General features: G+C 41.8%; 1 protein-coding gene across 1 annotated transcript; it reads left to right on the top strand.

Annotated features, from left to right (window-relative positions):
* Nucleotides 1–609: 609 nt before the first annotated feature.
* Nucleotides 610–5069, top strand: RPL14 (ribosomal protein L14). The gene is made up of 6 exons (XM_030551046.1): nt 610–700; nt 1534–1635; nt 2632–2726; nt 3605–3704; nt 4171–4224; nt 4968–5069. The coding sequence occupies exons 1-6, from the start codon at nt 698–700 to the stop codon at nt 5028–5030; spliced, it is 417 nt and encodes a 138-aa protein (XP_030406906.1). The 5' UTR covers nt 610–697; the 3' UTR covers nt 5031–5069.
* Nucleotides 5070–12111: the final 7042 nt, after the last annotated feature.

The following is a 12111-nucleotide window of genomic DNA, read 5'->3' as shown; positions in this document are numbered from 1 at the left end:
ATTATATAGAATTTTACTATTTATATAGTTATGGAAAGTAAATAATACATGGAATAAATGAAAGACTTTTTTTAAAACTTTTTTTTTAAGTCACCCCTGCCAAGGCCCCACCGAAAGTGTTCTAATTGGGCCCCGCACTTCCTGAAGCCGCTTTGGTACAGGGCATGCATGCGCTGCACCACCTCTGTGCACACCCCTCTGCGAACTCCCGCGCAGACCTGCCCAGACCCACGCGCTCTCCTTCCCCTCGACCACATGACACACGCACACAGCTTCCAAGCCACGTCCTCTCACGCATGCGCATTACACTAGCAGAGAGAGACGCTCCCGAAACTACGCATGCGCATTGGCAAGGCCACATTCTCACCCCTTCTATGCCCGGCATGCTTGTCACGCATGCGTACAAAAGATGAGGTAAAAATCTTGACCCGCCCACCTCGACCGTTTGGCACGCATGCCTAGTGGAGATGAGGCGGAAACGATTCCCTTCGACACGAACCAGGACTGCCTTGCGCGCATGCGCACTTTGAAGGCAACTCTCCCCCTTCCTTTCATCTCCCGTCGCAGGAGCATGCGCATCTGGAGCGCGAGCTTGCGCCCGCCTTCTCCAGCGCGGGTGCATGCGCAGTAGGGGATCGGAAGCGGCTTCCGGGCGCAGCGGAAGCCTTTCGCTCCTTTCCGCTCGCAGGCGGCCATCATGGTGAGTGCGTGCGGCCGCGGCCTCTGCCACCAGCCCGTGCGGTGCTGAGCCGCCTCCTCCCAATGACCGGAGCGGGGCCGGGCCTGGGGACCCCAGGGCGGGGTGGGGGCCACGCCGCTCCGGGATCGTGATCTGCGGCGCGGGGTTCGGCCGCGTCTTCACTGCTGCCTGCGCCCGCCTCCCACCCGGGGAGCCCAACGCTCCGGTCCATTGGCGGGGCCCATCGGGCGGCCGTTGCCAGATTTTGCATACCCCCCCCCGGGTAACGCGGGGAGGGAGCGTGCGTCTCCCGCGCCACCTTGGACCGGCACCGCCAGCACTGAGCTTATAGCCAGATTACCCCCGCCCCCACACCCAGCCGTGAGCTCTGAGGGGAGTATTCCCCCCCGACCCTTCCTGTGGTGCCTGCCGCCGAGCTGGTCCCACCCCCGCGCAGACCAGTGCTTGCTTCCCGTCGCTAGGGATAATATCTATTCCCTCCCTAACAGGGGAGGGGAATGGGGGATGCAGTTTGCTCGGAGTACCATTGACTCCTGACCAAAATTCAAGTGAAATTGTGGGCGACTTTGTCCACTGGTTTCCCCTTCTGCTGTAGGGGCCCCCTATGACAAGAAGGATTTTCAAACGGGATGCACAGTAGAAACACAAGACAAGAAGGAATAGCTGCAGATTCTGAAATCTAAACTGAAACTGGTCTGAAAGTGCTAGATCTCCTATCCCAGGCCATGGGGCAAAATGGCCCCTGCAATTGAAGGTTTTGTAGATAGCAATTCCTGGTTTAGGTTATACTACTTGTATTCAGACTCTCAATTTCAGTAAATCATTCATTTCAGGTGTTCAAACGCTATGTTGAGATTGGCCGAGTTGCCTATATCTCCTTTGGGCCACATGCTGGCAAGCTGGTGGCAATTGTGGATGTTATTGACCAGAACAGGGTAAGTTCAGAGACCTGTAGTCTTTTCCTCTCCCCAGTTCTTTCATTCTCTATTTTAAAAGTATTTTTTGTACAATATTAAAATACTTCAGATTTCCATATGTCAGTTTTTCCAAGGGGTTACAAAGTTAAGGAAAATGGAATACAAATACTCATGTGCGTTGCAGGCTTTACAATTAATCTTTGTATGGAAACTCTTTGTTTCCCCTCTCGGGATCAATAGTAAGGATAAGAAGGAATGTCCTCTAATGCAGGGGTAGGCAACCTATGGTATCTATGCCAAAGGCGGCACACAAGCTGATTTTCAGTGGCACTCACACTGCCTGGGTACTGGCCATTGGTCCGGTGGGACTCTGCACTTTAATTTAATTTTAAATGAAGCTTCTTAAACATTTTAAAAACCTTATTTACTTTACATACAACAACAGTTTAGTTATATATTATAGACCAAGGGTTGGCAACCTTTCAGAAGTGCTGTGGCGAGTCTTCATTTATTCACTCTAATTTAAGGTTTCGCATGCCAGTAATACATGTTAACATTTTTTGAAGGTCTCTTTATATAAGTCTATAATATATAACTAAACTGTTGTTGTATGTAAAGTGAATACGGTTTTTAAAATGTTTATGAAGCTTCATTTAAAATTAAATTAAAATGCAGAGTCCCACCGGACCAGTGGCCAGTACCCAGGCAGTGTGAGAACATGTGTGGATGAGGGAAAGGGGATGCATCTGAGAGCATGAAAGTTTCTCAGTCCCAACTCTTTCCTTTGGCCTTCTGTGTTTGGGAAACAATGCTTTAAATAAATGCCAGTTGATCTTGCCATAGAGTTTGGGTAGTGTAGTCCACTCTTAGGTTCTCCAGTGTTCCAAATGCCTAGTGCTCTCCTCCAGTCTGTAACACTTCATGTTGATGAGTCACAATTTATTTGGAAGTAACTTTCTGTAGTCTGTATATTGGAAAAATGTTAGTGAACCCATTCAATCTCTCTTGTTCTAGGCGCTAGTTGATGGCCCCTGCAGTGGTGTAAGAAGGCAGGCTATGCCCTTCAAGTGCATGCAGCTAACAGATTTTGTACTCAAATTCCCACACAGGTGAGTTGTCTTTCCTTTTGGGCTGTTTAAACTTGACTTAACGTGAAGCTAATTTACGTTTTCTGTGATTTCGTGGAATTTTGTTTCTAAATTTTAGAAAAGATCACATGGATGTATAGGTATTTTCTTAAGTTATCCCGAAAGTCTTAAGTTTCGGAACTAATCATCTCTTTCATAATGTACTAAGCGATTTAATGATGTGTGTGCTGTTAAGACATAGCAGACCATATGATCATGGTTAAATCTAGTGGATCCATTGCTATGAGTATTGACAGTATGATTGACAATTCGCAGATACTACAAGGAAAAGTTATAAATGAATCACAGTAATGCATAACTTCATGCATTGTCTCCTAAACAATAGACAATGGCTACATATTCAAAGTGAAGTATTTAATGTGTTCTTTATTTGAAAAACTATGTACCCTATTTGTAGGTGGATTGAATTCCAAGTCTTTTCTCTCCAACCTCTGTGATATATAAAATCACTAAGCCACAATCACTACTGGGTACTACTATGAGACCTACTATGCTGATAAAGTTTCCATAACTTTGAACTCATAACTTCTGTTTTTTACTAACCATTTTAGATGAATGCCAGGAGAATAGTATCCCAGTGTATCTTTCTAGATTGCCCCTCCCTTCAATCCTAACTGCCAACATAAGAAAGAAGTTTTAGTATACTTTTAGAGGACTTTGATTACATTTGCTATGTGTTTAACACCTTTGACGTGTACGAAAGATGTAACCGGTCTATTTGGGATTTTACTTCACTAATTTAAAATTGAAAGCTGGAGAAGCACGGAAGCAGTTGATTTGTGTATGATGATAATGCAAATAATGTTAATGTATGAGATTGATCAATTGTTTAAATGCAGTGCTCGTCAGAAGCATGTGCGAGTTGCCTGGGAGAAAGAAAATATTAACGAAAAATGGGCAGGTACAAGGTGGGCAAAGAAGATTGAAGCCAGAGAAAAGGTATGTTTGATCTGCAGTGTGATATAAAATACTCAACACTGCACTTAGCATGTTACTAAAGTTTTCAGATATAATCTAGTAGCAAAATTGAGATTAATGTTGCAGAGTAAGACTTAAGGGCAGAGAACATGGGTTGTCAAGTTGTAACATACGTTGTGTTACTGAGAACCAAATGGTTTTACCACTAAATTTAATCATCAATTTTTCTGTTTTGCCATGTCTACAAAATGTTTTTTGTTTGTTCTCTGCATCATCAGACCCTTCCCAGCTATGGAGATAAATGGCATGTACATTGATTTGTAAATTCATTTTTAGTGGTGGTTTGCAAATTTCTTTTGAGTTGTCTAGCTGAAAAGCACAAAACATTTATTTTTTTGCAAAATTACGTTTAGCTGTTTAGGGAATTACCGTTAACTAAAATCTTCAGTGTTTAACTTTTAACTGAAGTGCAGATTTTCTTTGACAGAAAGCCAAGATGACAGACTTTGATCGCTACAAGGCCATGAAGGCAAAGAAAATGGTAAGTGGTTAAATGTACAGCTATCTTTGGATAGTTGATTTGTGGTGTTTTAAAAGCAAATCTAGCTCTTTATTCTGAATCAGATTCAAATACATAATTCCTTATACTAATTTTTCTGTTCTTTTTGGACTCAGACTTGCAGAAAACTAGAGGAGCAATATAAATTTGCCCTGTGAGTTAGCCGATGCTTGTTCATCACTATTTTTCTTTTTAAACACTTAATTCAAGTTCAGTCTATATTTCTCTCTTTTAACTCCAAGGTAGTCTTCAAGGCTATGTACCAGACATCTCTGCAGGTGAAAATTGAAGTCGTCTCCAAAGTTCATTGATCCTTTGTGAGGGATTGCTGTTGACAATATGAAACACTACTTTCCTCCTCCTTCTCAGGGCCACACATTGCTTTAATAGCAATGCTGCCAACCTATGAAAAAATAAACTGACTAGGGGTCTCTCCCAGACTTGTAGCAGAGCACTACGACTAGGCTACCAGTCTGACAGCAGTCTTTTGTCACTCAGGCCATCAAAGTGTCTGAAATATATCACACCACAATATATATAGTGCACGTGATATCTTTCTGCAATTTCAGTAAAACCTACATCTGCTGAACAAAGTGTTTATGCTAAAAAGGAGAGAATTTGAAAACCCAGAAAGTCATGAGTTAGCACAGATGTCTATAGACTGTGTTCATTTGCTGCTCTTATTAGACTTAATGTTACAAAATAATTTCTTTAATTTATTACAGAGGAACAGGATCATCAAGCATGAATTAAAGAAGCTCCAGAAGCAAGCTTCCAAAAAAGCATAAACTGTCAGGAATCAAATAAAGTTCCAGTTTAATATACACTTAGTGTGTCTTTGTGTGTAATATTTACAAATATTAAGGTAATGTATATATGTCACTTAGGGTCTTGCGCAAAAATAAGTAACTGCCTGAGCAATTTAAATTGCTATCACTTGGCGGTACTTAACACATCATGAGAGCAGGCCCTAAACTAGCAATGAGAAATTACTGCTTGCTTTTCATGTGTTCTGGACTACAGTACCTATAATGTTGCATACCCAAGTTAATAGTAAATAGCCATTAAAATCCTCAAATATATTTTATAGTAATTTACTATGGAAAAAAATTAGCATTGATGAAGCTACTTTACAAAAAATCATACTTGAAACACAGGATTATTGGAGTAGAGAACTATCTTTCTGTAGAAATCCAGGGCATCGGTCAAAGTGCGAATAGTGTCTCTGTATGAAGCAAGAGCCAGTCCCTGCCCTGCAGAATTTAAAACCTGTGTTAAGTGCTAATGTTGTTTTTGCATTCTTTTTAAAGGCTCAGACAAATAAGAAATATTCATGATTAAATTCTATTCTAAAATATGTCATACTTCAAAATTTACTTCCACTGCTCTCCTAAAAGGTGTAGCTCTGGCCTCAAATACTTCAGAATTCTGGGAATGTCTAGTGACAAGATAAACACTTGTCCTGTGTGGACAGAATTTTATACTGAATAAAGTTATGTTGCTAGGTAAACACTTCTGGAAACTATTTAAAGAGACACTAACTTAAAATCTAGTCACTTAATGTTAAATGTATTTTCTGTTATTACAATTGTTCATTAGGCTATTTGTTTTACAGGACTATTTTTTTAATCTTAATTTTTTCTCTCCGATTGATGTAGAAAAAGCATGTACAAACAAGAAAAACTAAGGACTGTTCAGGGGGGAATGAAGTTGCCTATATATTGAATAATTGACTTTTACCTGTAATGTTATAATTTAAAAAAAAAATCAGGTAAATGATTTTTGTGTGTGGTCCATTTTAATGGTAATTGAAATGCGTACTGAAGGCATCTGTTCAGTCTACTGCAACGGTTTCAGTTTATCAGAGCTTACTAGGTCATCAGTGGGAAAGATTGACAGCTGCAGAGGCATAATTGAAAGAACTGTCTCCCAGGTTATTAGCTATTCTGTAACTATCCAGGACATGTGTAACAATTAGCATATACCCAAATCCCAACCCGTAGAATTTGTTCAGTGATTGTGCAAAATGCAGCCCTACGTTCCAGTACAAGTCTTCAATTCACAGCATTGGTTTAATTTTTTCCTATTAGCTCTTCACTGGTATTTTAATAGAAACAGCCATCAGTATTTTCCAAAGACTGATTCTAATGTGGAAATACCTGCTGCGAACTCTACTGTGGCAAAAGTGCTGTGGCAGTGGGAGAAAGGGTGGTCCAAGTGGGTAGAGTACTAGCCTGGAACTTGAGACCCAGATTCAATTTCTTGTCCCATCAGACTTCATGGGTACCTTCACTAAGGCCCACTGTGGCATCACAACTATGGTACTGTAGTGGCATAGTGTAGATGCTTCCTATGTCCATGGAAGGGGTTTTTCCATCTACATAGTTTCATCTACCTCTCGGAGAGGCAGTAGTTAGGTGGACAGAATAATTCTGTCAACTAGCTGCCTTTACATTAAGGGTTAGGTCAACTTAACTGTTGCACAGGATGTGAAATTTTTCATAGCCCTGAGTGACCTAGCTAGGTTTAACTAATTTTTAAGTGTATACCAGCCCTGAGTCTCTGAGCCTCAATTTCATAGCTGTAAAATGGTGATAGAGCACTTTCCTACCTTCCAGGAATGTTGAGGATTGATACATTAAAGATTGAGAGGCAATATGGTAATGGGGGCCATAAAGAACCTTAGATAAGGTACTTAGTGTACACCTAAACTTGCAAAACCCAAAAGACCCCCCAAAACTGCAGCAGCGAGTCTGAGCCCAAGTTAACTGATTTGGGATTGTGCTGTGGGGTTATAAATAGTAAATGTTTGGGCTGATGCTGGAGCCCCAATGACTACGCTGCTATTTTTACCCCTATACTGCAATTCCCATGAGCCTGAGGCTCTCTGCCATGAGTCTCTTTTGACCGTGTGAACATACCCTTAGACTCATAATACCTTTGCTGTTGACGGTGTCTTCAATGAGTTGGCAGCAGGGGAATCAAGAATCCAGCCTTCATTTTCATTCATAGCTAATAGAAAATAAAGTGAAGCCCAGGCTCAAACCTTATCCATTTTTGTACAGTAGTTGTACCAGCCTTTGTGCAGTGCTAAGTACTACTAGCATTTGCACTTCAAGCAGTGTTTGTCACTAATAGAAAAATTGATGTTTTACCACTTTTGATGCTTTCAGTAGCTACTGCTGTTTTTGTAGCAACAACCTGCCTTTCTGTGAAACACAAATTCTGTCATGCTGGTGTGTTGGCTGCACTATTGAACATTTGGAGGGAATGGAAATAACGTTTTGTAGCTTGTTTAATTTCTACTCTGCTGTTTAAAGCTAAATGACAGGATATAAACTCTTAACAATGTATAAACACTAAAATGCTTTCAATTTCAAAGCACTGCTCATGCATGAATATGACAGCTGAAGCTGTTCGGAAGGTTTCTTTTAATCTGCCTATTCCTACAGTGATAAATGCAGTTACAAAAATTCAACACATATGCAGTAATCTGAAAATACAAACAGAATTTAGTTTCTAGAACCTGCCACAAGATGGTGCTGTTTAACTAATTAACAGGTATTGCAGTCTGATAGCATCTAGTCTTTCATCAAGATCTGATGTAGGCAAATATGCTGGATTCGATTTGCAAAATATTCCATGAAAAACAATCTTTTGTTTCCATGAAATAAACTAATTTGCGAGCATATTCTCAAATGATGTATATTTCACTTTTGTTGCAAAATAGAAGGTAGTTTGCAAGGCAAATAAGGAAGCAGTTTCTTGTTTAGTGGAGAGAGTTGGGTTGAAAGAAACTGAGAAGGAGGAGGACTTGAAATTACCCGGTAAGGCTGTCAGACTACTGTCATATATTTTCACAAAACAAGTTAACATGGCCTCTGAAAGAGAAACAACTCCCAGGATGCACTAGTGTCTGCAGGCATTTTGGGCTACCTCTGTAACTACTGCTAACAGTGAAGTCCTAAAATAAATCTGCAGGAATGAATAGTGAAGGGGGTGAAAATGGGACCCTCAAGTCTTTTGTTTCTAGATTACACTAAAATCTAGCCTGAGTTCATTCTTAACATCTGCCAGTTGCACTTGTCTAAATCTAGTGTACAGTGGGACTAAATGAATTACTACTGCTGTAGTCTTCTACCTCAGGCACAATTATATTTAAATGAAACTTCAGCAAAAATCCATTTTTCCTCTGTGTTTGGGTAGTAAATGTAATTTTCAGTGAAATAAACCCGCAGGAAGTCTCTGCATGGAGGAACAGTGTGGTTTTGATAACATTCTGCTTCTTAAAATCTTGAATCTAAAATACATAAAATACAATGTATGCACACTATAAAGCATACAAATATTTCTCAGAGTCCAGTGACATCACAACTGACTCCAGCTTTACTCTTATGGTTGCCAGAATGTTGTCAAAAGAATCCTTTAGTTTCATGATTACCTGTGTATTAACAACACTTTTTCTCTGTATGGAAAGACAGTGTGTGTTCAGGCCTTGAAAAATTCAGTCACTCAGGGTGAACTGAAAGCTTGCTCTGGTGAGGGGCCCTGCTTCTGGGAGGGGAAAAAAAACACAATAAGTGGCTGCTCAAACTGTGGGGCACATAGAGGAACATTTGGGTCTGTGTGGTGGGGCCAGGGCCAGCCCCCATGGGGTGTGGGGAAGGAGCACCACTCCATCCCCAACTCTGCTCTGGCCCCACCCCAGCCTTAGTCCCCAGCCCAGGCTCCGTTTCTGACCTCAGTCCTGCCCCCAGCCTTGTCCTCTGGCTGAGGCTCCGTTCCTGGCCCCAGATCCATCCCCCAGCTGTGGCCCCAGCCTTGGCCCCCTAACCCCTGTCTGCATTCCACTCCCCTCCCCCAGGAACCACCCCCCTCCTCCAGGAGTCATGTTTTGCAAGTATGATAGTTGTTGAAGAGAGAGTTTGAAGCACTGGTCTTATGATGTGCTGCAAACAAGAGCCTTTCAGCCAGGCTCTTGTTTGCAGCACATCATAAGTGGTAAAGAGCACTGGAGTCATCTTGCATCCTTGTTTGGTGCCATGGGTGGCAGGGAAGGCTTCTGTTGAGTCACTGCACGCTATCACCCTGGCCACCATGACATTGTGAAACAAGCGGATAATAGCAATCTTCTTTCAGCAACCAAATTTATAAAGCAGTTTCCATAGGCCCCCACAATTCACTGTGTCAAAGACCTGGGTCAGGTCAACAAATGCCACATGCAGGTCCTTGTTCTGTTCACAAGCCTTCTTTTGAGTTTGTTGGGCTGCAAAAATCATGTCTATGATGCCACAGCCAGCACGAAAGCCTCGCTGGGACCTGGATACCCCAAGTCCACTTGGTGGGAGATAAGCCTGATGAGGGGAAACTGTGCAAGGATCTTCCCTGCTAAACACAGCAGTGAGATTCTGCAATGGTTGTCACAGCTAGATATGCTTCGCCTTTGGACAGATGGACTATGAAAGCATCCTTATACTCCTGGGGAATGGTACTCTGTTCCCATGTAGTCTTGAAAAGGCTGGTGAATTTCCTGACTAGATGGACATCTCCACATTTGTACACTTCAGGTGGAATGCTGCCAGGTTCTGGAGACTTGCCAGCAGACAGCTGCTTAATGGCCTTAGTAACCTCATCTAAAGAAGGCTCCACGGACAGCTCTTCTAGGACAGGATGCTGCGGGAGGTTGATATGAATTATAGTGCTCCCAAAGAGAATCCAGGGACCTGGTAGAAATCTTATCACCTTCCCTCATCTCAGCAGTGTGTAGAAATAGAAAAGGCTTCTCACAAGGACATTGGCCCTGCACTTTGCTGATGAAGCTCCCAGCCCACCCTTGTTTTTCTTGTCTACCTCTAGCTAGTACGTGCTGGTCAATATTTTAAGACCTGTGTGTTTCTGTAATTTTTTCTTATTGTATGGCCATCCCTGAGATTTCCTCTGTTCTCCTTTAGCAGATGAAAAGGCCTAACTGCTGTTCCCAGCTCAATTAGCATGTGAGCTGAGTAGAACTTGCAAGCAAGAATATTTCCTGGAGACAGCTATTAAATAAGCAGAATAAGGTGGGCGGTGGTGTTGGCTCTGATTATGGGTCCTTAGGTTACAATTCCTGTTCCTTTGTCCTTTTGGTTTCTGTTGATACTATTTTCAAAATAGTAGGGCTCTTGACTGCAGCTGGAAGGGAAATGGTTTTCCTGTCCCGTGAAAATTTTTGAGACTACATCACACTTTCCTGATCTCATTGGAGCAAAATCAAGACCTTTTGTTATTTTTTGCAAAAAGTATGTATGGGAGAGAGAGACTAGCTTGGCGGTTAGAGGATTCACCTGAGTTGTGGGAGATTTGGAATAAGGACTTGAACTTGGGTTTACACATCCTAGCAGAGTGCTATGACCACCAGCCTATAGAGTCAGTCTCACTCAAGCGATCTTGTAGGAGGGATTTGAACCTGGATCTCCCAGCTGAGTGCCCTAAGTACTGGGATATTGAATATTCTGTGGTGAGTCAAGCTGTCTTTCTCTGATCAAAAACTCTGGCCTGGACATGAGAAATCTGGAAGGTTTCATTGAAACCCGTCCTTTCCTGCAAAAAGTTTCAGTTTTGACCAAAAGCCATTTTGCTGAAAATTTCCCAACCAGCTCCTCTACTCTTGGCATTGGGCTGGGCTTGAGTCTGAATATTTGCACTACATCATCTCTTGCTCAGACATTTGGGGCTTGCATTGGGATCTTCGTACCTCTGAACTTAAACTACTGCTTTTACTTGATTCTGTATTGCATTCCTGGCTACTCTAGAATATTTGCATTTACAGCAGTATTTTATCACAGCACAAATATATGGGTATATAGGTTCTAAATGCATTGATTATTTGGCAGTCCTTCTGTAATATTTCTTATCTTCCTTACACACACACGCATGCGCACGAAAAAGGATTAATCGTTGGAGACCGAAGAAGCCTTGACAACTGTAACTTCATATTGATGTCAGTCGTAGCTTTGCTCCACTTGTTCCCCACATGGTTGAACCCTAACATTCTGCTATTGCTAGAGAGAGACACTGGTAAAAACTCGATCATTTAGTGAATCACTTGCTTCATGTCCAGTTTCAGGATTCAGGTGCCAGCCTGGCAATGCAGATACTGTAACAGCCACAATCCCCCTGGCCAAGTCTTCGTAACTGTTTTTTAACAAAGCTTTCAAAGCATTGCTTGCAGGCGGAAGTGGCTCTGTAATGCTCTTTTATCTGAAATTAGCCCTTTGTGCTAATTACCAACTTCAGAATTATGCTTTTATACGCAGCATGGAGTAAATTCCTTCTTCGTAGGACACAGTGACCTAGTTTTCATATAGAAGATTCTATTAGACAGTTCCCCAATGGCCTTGCGGTATGAAAGTATTTTTTGTGGTTTTATCTAGTTACTATTTTTGAGCTTTAATTGCTTACTATTGCTGTGGAGAGGAGCTGAGCTATTGATTGTTGCCATCACAGCTAGTAGAGATAAGCGATTGTCTAGACATGAGCTTCAGGCTTCTCTTTGAGAGCAGGATAGGGCCAGAAGGGGTTCTGCTGCTCCATGTTATTGATAAAGGCACGGGTGTTCAGGGTCTCAGGGGGAAATGCAGCTTAGATGAAAATGTTAGATGCTTTGAAAAAGCAATATTGTTTATATTTAAATAATATAAAAAGATATGATCTCTGAGATGACAGTAGGAGGCTTACCTTAAGGCATACAGTTGGGATACTGCAGCATCTGAATACAAACTACTTCTCATAGCACATTGTCAGCCAAGACATTTAAAAAAATGTTTGATAAGTCACATGCTTGTGAAAGTCAGTGAATAATAGAAGAGGTTACAATCAGTCATTTTGCAG

This window comes from Gopherus evgoodei, chromosome 2, assembly GCF_007399415.2.
Source record: "Gopherus evgoodei ecotype Sinaloan lineage chromosome 2, rGopEvg1_v1.p, whole genome shotgun sequence".
Classification (NCBI taxonomy): domain Eukaryota; kingdom Metazoa; phylum Chordata; order Testudines; family Testudinidae; genus Gopherus; species Gopherus evgoodei.
The sequence above is the reverse complement of the archived record's forward strand: the minus strand, read 5'-3'. Positions and strand labels throughout refer to the sequence as shown.